Below are 9577 nucleotides of genomic sequence, written 5' to 3'. Positions count from 1 at the left end.
CATTAACCGAATTATCAAATAACATAAAAATCCATCAACTTATATTTTGATACTATCTAATATAGTCCATACCTTATAAACTTTACTTTTACTTTTATAATATCCAATATATATTATAAGTTTTTGTATAATATTAATATAATCTACTATTCTTATGTCCGATAATATTTTTTTTTGGATAAAATAAGAAATAAGTTGTTTTCAATAGGGGTGTGTATGGGGCAGTTTGGTTTGGTTATTGGTCAAAATTAAACCATAACCATTATGATTGGTTAATGCATTTTGATAACCATTGGGTATGGTTAATATTGTTTATGGTTAATGGTTTTTGTTGTTAACGATTTTGGTTAATGGTTAATATTGGTTAACCATAATGTTCAAAATAATATAAATGACGAAAGTATAGTTGCATAAAAAAAATGAAAAGAGAATACAAAAAGTTATTGACACCAATGTTTGTAACCTAGCTTATAGTAATAGAATAAAATGTGTACCTTAATACTCAAAGTGAGATAACACATAGTCACATTCAAAATCAAAAACATTAAATAAAAAGTATAAAACATTAAAAAAATTGACATTAATAACTTCATATATTGATAATTGATATTAGCATTAAAATAAAATCAAACATCCATACACGTTCAAAGAGATTAAATCAAAAACTATAAAATAAAATAGCTAAACATTTATATTACGTGTTATCTGGATAAAAAAAACAATCACTTATATATATATATATATATATATATATATATATATATATATATATATATATATATATATATATATATATTCAATGTGATTAAGTAAAAAACAGTAAATAAAAAAAAAGACAATTTAAAAAAATACATTCTTAAAATATTACGAAGTGGAGAAGAACCAAAACTTAACTTACCTAGAAGTTTTGATTATAAATTAAAAAAATCATTCGAATAAAACTATAAAATCAAAACAATCTTTAATTAGGATTAACTGTGTAAGAAACCTCCGATTGGGATTATGAGTGTGAAGCTTAAACTAATTGTGAATAATGTTTACAAATTATAGAATTACAACATTAATCAATAATCTTAGTCAATGCATCATTGGAAAATTGTGTGTGTCTGCATGATCTGCGTGATCATCCTTTGATGGTTTGATTGCACATTCGTCTCCTGATAAGTGATGATTAATGAATTATATTATGAAATTTTAATAAGTCTTAAATAAGTTTGACTATATTATTTTATATATAATCCATAATTGTTATGTATTAAAATATAAAGTTAGCGGTTCGGTTAATAATGATTCGGTTAACCTATAAAACCATTACCGAACCGTTTGTTATCGGTTAACAAAAATTAGAAACTGAACCAACTGTTTTTAAAACGGTTCGGTTATTATGGTTCGGTTATATTGGTTAATTTGGTTATGGTTCGGTTTTTCGGTTATTATGCTCACCCCTAGTTTTCAATGAGCTATTAATAAACAATACTGAACTAATAAACTTTGTATTACACTACTTAAGATACACCAAAACATCCAAAGTTTAATATATGAACTTTCAAATATTAAACATTGAAATTAAGAATGAATTCATACAAAATATATCATTATACATAAATGTCATCAAGAGTTTTACAATAAGTCGATTAGTAAATATGATATTTAATTTTAATTACATATTTTTCAAGGCGTAAATGGTGCGTCGAGAATCCTCTTTCTTAATTTGTATCCAAAAAATTAAGGTGAATAGGAATATAAAATAGGAATTACTAAACATTAATATAAATAATTAAAAAAGATATGTGGATCTCTTACCACCGGTTAAAGACAACATACATCTCTAGTGATATCGATTTATATGTGAAATTGAAGTAGGCATTCTATGTACATATTGTTTTCTAATTACATAAACAAATATAAGTAACCAAACATAAAAATATTATATTTATATGGGAAAAATATTTTAGTTAACTAACAAATTAAATAATATAAGTTTAAGAGTTAGGAGTTTCAAAACATTAATATTTTTATTAATCAATCAATTAAGTAACACATGTTGAAATTTTTTCAATCATTATTAAAAAGCATTTGAAATATTGGTTGAAGTATTTTGACCTCTATAATATATATATATATATATATATATATATATATATATATATATATATATATATATATATATATATATATATATATATATAGAGAGAGAGAGAGAGAGAGAGAGAGAGAGATGCAAAGTATAACATATGTATACGTATTAATTAATTATCTTTTTGAAATAGTATAATTACAAAACAAAAAAAAACATATTTAAAATATTTAATTAAATTTTTTCGACATCTATATAACATATGATCAATATATTAACGGTTAAACCATAATATACAACAATTAAAATATTGGTTGAAGTATTTTGACCTCTACGATTGTATTACAATAATCCAAAAACGAAGAAAATATAAAAACAAATTAGTATAACAAACTTACAAATTAAAAGCTCTAATATAATAACATATCTCCAAAAGTGATCATAATACCTCAACTCAATACAAAAAACCTTTAAGTTTGTTTTATTTCTAAAATTTATATAAGATTTGTATGCATGTCATCCCAAAAGATTGACATTTTTATAGTAAACTTTTCACTAAATGCTAATTAAACATAATATAAGTTATAAAACTTTTAAGTGTTAAATCATAATTAATTGCATTAGTTAAAAAAGAGAGTTTCAAATGAATGTGATTTGAGGAAGTTAAAAAAAAGGGTTTCAAATGCATGTGATTCAAAAAAAAAATACTAGCTTTAAAAGTATGTATGATGATATGATTACCTTCACATAATGTTCAACAATTCATCAGAGTAATCTCATTATTTAGCAAACGCAAGTCAATTGTTTTAATATAATTAAATACGTTCCAAAAATTAGCGTGATCAACCACATGGACAATTAGGGGTGATATTGGTTCTATAACCGAATCAAAACAAAGAAATCGAGAACCAAATTTATGAATATGAAAGAACCAAGAACCACATCTAGTTACATATTTGGTTCTTGTTTTGGTTCGGTTTCAATGATTATTTTGCCCACTCCTAGTTGTTAGGGTCTATAATCAGATCGAACCGAAAACCTGAGAACCAAGTTTATAGATACAAAGGAATCAAGAACCAAACCGAATTACATATTAGGTTTCCAGTCAATAGTCTGTTTTGACTTTGATTTGGTTTCTATGCAGGCCCGATCCAACGGGTGGAGCAACCTGGGCTATTGCCGAGGGCCCCACATATGTTTGGGGCCCAATTTTATAGCTATTAATATTTATATATAAATTTATATGTTAAAAATTATGTTCAAAAATAGTTGTAGATAACATGGTAACTTGCGTCCTTGCATTCCGGTTTCCTCTGGTTCGAATATCAGCAACCCTTTTTCTTTATTTTTTTCTCTTAATTTTTTGCGCTTTATCTTGGAAGGAATCGTTATCGCATTTCAATTAAAAATTTAAATCTATTGCCCCTGAACTATACAACTTGTTTCATATTCTACTCCAGTTTCCATTTTCATAAGTTAGGTAACACTTACTAAAATCCACATTTACCTCCTTTTCTTTTCTATTTTGCATTTATTCCAATTTTTTTCATTTCGGTTATTCATTTATGACATTTAACCCTTTGAATTAATTTAAATATCAAAGAAACTTCAATAATACCTTATTCTATCATATGCACTTAATGAATTTTAATTATTTATAATTACATATAATATTTAATGGAACATTGTCTTCTTTTTAATACCGGTTCATTATAAGGATGAGTCTATCATCAAAATCTCTATATTTCAGTTAAATAAATATATCATTCTTCTATGTTATTTCCCTAGCCATTTATATATATATATATATATATATATATATATATATATATATATATATATATATATATATATATATATAGTATTTGTAAACATTTAGACTTTTATTAAATAATATTTAAAATTACATACTAAAGCCTTAATTTCTAATATCAACTAAAATATACATCAACTTTATACAAATTATTTCCTTTTTTTAACTTTTGTTTTACACAAGACTATATTTAAATAAAGACATTATACCATACATCTTATCTAATTTAGTTGTGTAATCGTCTTAATTCATTAAAGTGTTTGGGTTCACGTTTGTAATTGACCTTATTTTTCAAAATTTAGTTTAGATATAAATCTGTTTTCAAATAACCATAATAAATTTGTAATAGAGTCGGTTAAAAAACTTAGTTATCTAGTTCCTATCTTAATAGTAAATTTTTTATAACATTTAAATTAAATTTTATTGTTGTACCAAAAAATGTTTGGGACGCCCTCTTTCTATAGATATTTTACTCATCCCTAAAACGAGTAATTTACTCGAAAATAGATAAATTCTTAAAGTTTAGTTTTGAGTGTTGAATGTTTGTGCCTTTGTGGTATACAAAATATTGAGTTGTGGGTTCATTTTTGGATCCAACAAAAAGGTGTTACCCGAGTGAAGGTTCTTTGTGTATCCATTTATGGTCACAAAGTTGTTGCGTCAAAACTACTTCGGGCTACGTGCCAATTATATATCTTGTGGATACAAAACACAACTTTGCCTTTGAATATATGTGATGACGAAAAGTCAATTTTTATTCTTTTATTTTTAGTTTTGTTTTCCAATATTACCCCCATCCTCTGCTTCCCACTACACCAGCTTCATTCTCTGGGGTTCAAATTCTCGATTCCTTGTAGTAAGTTTTCATCATTTCCATTCGCAATCTTCCATACGAATTCTTGCTGTGCAATTGCCTCGAAATTTCCAAAAACCCTAATCCCCAAATAACGAAAGGCGCCTAGTTGTTTCATGTTTGTTGAAACCAAATAGAAAGAGGCTGCTGCATAAATCTTCTTCAAGTTGCAAAATTTCATATTCCTACCCCATTAACTGCACAATTGTTATCATCAAAGTAGTCAAGCTCTAGTTGTCGCCTCTGCTATCATGTATGTTGTCTTTACTCTTTAGGATCTTCGATCCTTGTTCATCTTTCTTCTTGATCTGTGTTTGGAATTGTTCTAAATCCGATTTGATGTCTCGATCTTCATGAAAAAGCCTGCATGCATTGTTGATATACATCATCCTGATTCCTGTTTAATGGTTGCTGTAATTGTATCAGAAAAATGGCAACGAGTATAGCTTCGGGAAGTGCCCATCTACAATTCCGGGAAACACGCTGCTGGCGACAGACTTCTTTCTCTCCATTGGTGTCGCAGAGATGCTCTAACAAGTTTCCATGGTACATTTCAACTTATCAACAAATTTCAAGTTAATTTCGTTGAAATTTATCTCCTATCTGTCACAAAACCACAATGATTCAGCTACATACATTTCAATTACGTGTTTTTGTTATATGTTTATAGGTCAGATGGGTTGTCTAACAACTTAAAAATCAAGAAATCTCATCATCATCATCAAATTCCTGAAACTCAAAGACTCTTTCAAACAGTTGTGACATCATGCATGAAGAACGAATCCACAAAGTATTTTGATTTTGCAGTTATTGGTAGTGGGGTAGCTGGTCTTCGATATGCTCTTGAAGTTGCAAAACATGGAAGTGTTGCTGTAATTACAAAAGCAGAACCTCATGAAAGCAATACAAATTATGCACAAGGTGGTGTTAGTGCTGTGTTATGTCCTTCAGACTCTGTAGAAAGTCACATGCAAGATACAATTGTAGCAGGAGCTTATTTATGCGATGAAGAAACTGTCAGAGTAAGTGGCGTTATCTTTTTCAAATCGTTAAATGAATCCAAAAGGAAAATCAGTTTTTACATCTCATCAATCGTTTTTATAAAAGCTATAAAAAATGTGTAGGTGGTGTGTACAGAAGGACCTGAGAGAATTAGGGAGTTGATAGCAATGGGGGCATCTTTTGATCATGGAGAAGATGGAAATTTGCATTTAGCAAGAGAAGGTGGACATTCACATCATAGAATAGTTCATGCAGCTGATATGACAGGAAGAGAAATCGAAAGGGCGCTTCTTAAAGCGATTGAAAATGATCCAAATATTTCGGTTTTCAAACATCATTTTGCAATTGACTTGTTGACTTCTCAGGTTTGATTCGTGATAAATTGTACTACATGGTCTATATTTGTAAAATGAGGAAAGTATGTTGCTATTTCATGGGGGCATTTGTGTCATTTCCCATTTGTAGGATGGATTAGACATGATTTGCCATGGTGTTGATACGATAAATACGGAAACACAAAAAGTGGTTCGGTTTATTTCAAAGGTGACTTTGCTTGCTTCTGGAGGTGCAGGGCATATTTATCCATCTACTACAAATCCACCCGTATGTTTATCTCATTTAATAGTTGTTATTTTGGTTATTTTTTTTTCAAATAGTTATTAATTTTTTAAATGTCAAAGATTCATGTAAATAAATGAGTGACATGTCAATTGTGATGTTACATGATTCATCTTTTGGTTAATTTTACAGGTAGCTACTGGTGATGGAATAGCAATGGCGCATCGAGCTCAAGCTGTAATTTCAAACATGGAGTAAGAAATCTCGTATTTTTTAGGTTGTGTATTTTTAAACATGATGGGACATGACAGGTAGGATCGAAAATTGCAATTTTTTAGTGGGACAAAATAATTACTGTTTTTGGTGGGACAAAATTGCTTTTTTTTAATAAAAATATTCTTTTGCAGTTTTTTGGTCCGCATAAAAAGTTGCAATTTTAGATAGCACAAAATATTGCTATTTTTGAGTGTAAGTTTTTGGGTAGGAAAAAATTGCAATTTTTGTGTGGGACAAAAATTTGCAGTTTTTGGGTGGGACAAAAAACTTACCATTTTTGGATAAAACAAATTGTTGTTCTTTTAGTGGATCAAAAATTGTAAATATTGGGTGGCACAAAAAAAATTGCAATTTTTGGGTATGGCAAAATGTTAATTTTGGGTGGGACAAAAAGTTGAACCTTTAAATTGCAATTTTTCGTTGGGATCCTAATCGCAGTCCAATGCATGTCAAACATAGTATAAGATTGTCCTGTTCTGTTATGTACCCCGTAACAAATGGGGACTTGAAAATAACATTCTACTAAACACTTACACATTTTTTTTTTTTTATTTAAAGATTTGTGCAGTTTCATCCAACTGCACTAGCGGATGAAGGCCTCCCGATCCCACCAACTAAATCACGGGACAACTCTTTCTTGATCACGGAAGCCGTGAGGGGCGATGGTGGAATTTTATATAATCTTGACATGGAAAGATTCATGCCAATGTACGATGAAAGAGCCGAGCTCGCACCAAGAGATGTCGTAGCTAGAAGCATAGACGATCAACTTAAAAAGCGAAATGACAAATATGTCCTTCTAGACATCAGTCATAGATCTAGAGACCAAATTCTTTCCCATTTTCCTAACATAGCTGCTGAGTGCCTCAAATATGGGCTTGATATAACTCGCCACCCTATTCCAGTTGTTCCTGCTGCTCATTACATGTGTGGTGGGGTTAAAGCTGGTCTTCAAGGAGAAACCAATGTTCTTGGCCTTTATGTGGCAGGTAAGGGTTTTTTATTTGCAATAAACTTTTATAAGATTAGTTTTGTAGATTAATATATGATGGAATGGAATGAACAAGGTAATGGAATTGATCGTTGCGTGCTATTCCCATGTTTGGTTCGCTGGAATGGAATGGGTCATTTAACGTGTTTACTATTTATAATTAGAGAACTAATTGAAATTAAATCAACACATATAGAGAAAATAAATGTTAATTTATAGGGTTGATCTTATAACAGATCTTATATTTTGTTTTTTTTACGGATTACACCTCAATTTTACTTTTTTCCTGAAAAAGACATTGCATTTTTTCATTTTTTTCGATCTGGCCCTTTTAGTCACTTTTGTTTTCCAGCAATAGTTGCAAATGTGACGGTTTTTTTCCGAAAAAAAAGGGTTAAACTAAAAAAAGAAACCTTATATTTTGTGTTTTTTTTTTTTTCAGATGAAACCTTAAATTTATTTTATGGGGTTTATCGAAAAAAAGACCTTATATTTTGTGTTTTTTTTTCGGATTAAACCTTAAATTTATTTTGTTGCCTGAAAAAGACCTTGTATATTTTCATTTTTTCCGATTTAGCCCTTTTAGTCAGTTTTTGCAAAAAAAATTGTAAAATGTGAGGGGTTTTTTTCGAGAAATACTAAAAAAGTTGAGGGTTTATTTGTAAGCATTTAGTTTATTCAAGTTTTTTTTTTTCGGAAAAACATACAAAGTTGAGGGTTTTCTGGAAAAAATGAAAAAAATAAAAGGTCTTTTTCAGGCATAAAATAAATTTAAGGTTTAATCCGGAAAAAACACAAAATATAAGGTGTTTTTTAGATTAATCCAGAAAAAAAAAAGTTTGAGGGTTTTTTCAGAAATTACTAGAAGATTGATGGTTTTTTTCAAGAAAAAAAGGACAAAGTTGAGGGTTTTTTCGGAAAAAAAAAATAATAATAAATACAAGGTCTATTTCAGAAAAAAAATAAAATAAATAAAGTTGAGGTTTAATCCGGAAAAAACACAAAATATAAGGTTTTTCATGATATTAACCCTAATTTATAAAGATAAACTTTAATCAAGTAAAGCTATATCGTTAAATATATACTATATGTATTTCAAATCGTAAAAAAAAAGGTCTAATCTTTTTCAACATGATTGCATAGGTGAGGTTGCATGCACAGGATTACACGGAGCAAATCGTCTCGCTAGCAACTCATTACTAGAAGCACTCGTATTTGCCCAAAGAGCCGTAAACCCATCAATACAACACATGAAAGAATCATACACCGATCATCAAACCGTTTCCCAATGGTGGGACCCACCCGTTGTTCCCATGCAACTAGGGTCCACCATTCTCACCAAGATCCTCAAAAGAACAAAACAAGTAAGAAACGAACTACAATCCATCATGTGGGCGTACGTTGGGATCGTGAGGTCCACCACATGGCTAAAGACTGCGGAGCGGAGGATTGGGGAACTTGAACTTGAATGGGAAGCTTACTTGTTTCAACAAGGGTGGGAGCCAACCATGGTTGGGTTAGAGGCTTGTGAAATGAGGAACTTGTTTTGTTGTGCAAAACTTGTGGTGAGTAGTGCGTTGACTAGACATGAAAGTCGTGGGCTCCACTACACCATTGATTTCCCACATGTTGATGAAGAATCAAGGTTGCCTACCATAATATTTCCTTGTTCAATGAATACAACTTGGAGTTCAAGGCAACTTCATAAGCAACAGATTTGTTAGCACACAAGTAGCTGAGAACCATTTATTATGTGATAAACCACAGGAAATTCAAAATAAAGAGAGATTAAATGTAATGTTGTAGCAAGATTGCGTTGAATGATTATTTTTGTGTTTTTTCGTCTGTATGTTTATTTCAAGTTTGGATCAAGCAATGAATCTATCACACTTAAATGCTATAGTTGAATTTGGGCCCTTGTTAAGAGTTTGGGCTTGAAGTGATTGGCTGAAACTTTGGTTCTTTCACTTCTTTGGTCATTTGGTGGTTTTGTGAACGTATGAGTAG

The 9577-nt window shown here is 29.9% G+C and overlaps 1 protein-coding gene across 2 annotated transcripts; it reads left to right on the top strand.

Moving 5' to 3' along the window:
* The first annotated feature begins 4645 nt into the window (after window positions 1-4645).
* On the top strand, window positions 4646-9537 carry AO (L-aspartate oxidase). 2 transcript variants are annotated; one of them, XM_078985296.1, is made up of 8 exons: window positions 4646-4996; window positions 5170-5289; window positions 5414-5765; window positions 5868-6110; window positions 6211-6348; window positions 6496-6557; window positions 7138-7568; window positions 8714-9537. In XM_078985296.1, exons 2-8 carry the CDS (start codon window positions 5174-5176, stop codon window positions 9292-9294), a joined length of 1923 nt encoding a protein of 640 aa, XP_078841422.1. In that variant the 5' UTR covers window positions 4646-4996; window positions 5170-5173; the 3' UTR covers window positions 9295-9537. The 2 variants fall into 2 exon arrangements, with proteins under 2 accessions (XP_078841422.1, XP_078841423.1); XM_078985297.1 differs by having other exon boundaries at window positions 4662-4746.
* The last annotated feature ends 40 nt before the right edge of the window (window positions 9538-9577 follow it).

Source organism: Lactuca saligna, chromosome 3 (assembly GCF_052625555.1).
Source record: "Lactuca saligna cultivar CGN05327 chromosome 3, ASM5262555v1, whole genome shotgun sequence".
In the NCBI taxonomy this organism is placed as follows: domain Eukaryota; kingdom Viridiplantae; phylum Streptophyta; class Magnoliopsida; order Asterales; family Asteraceae; genus Lactuca; species Lactuca saligna.
Note: the sequence above shows the minus strand (reverse complement) of the source record. Positions and strands in the feature narration are given on the sequence as shown.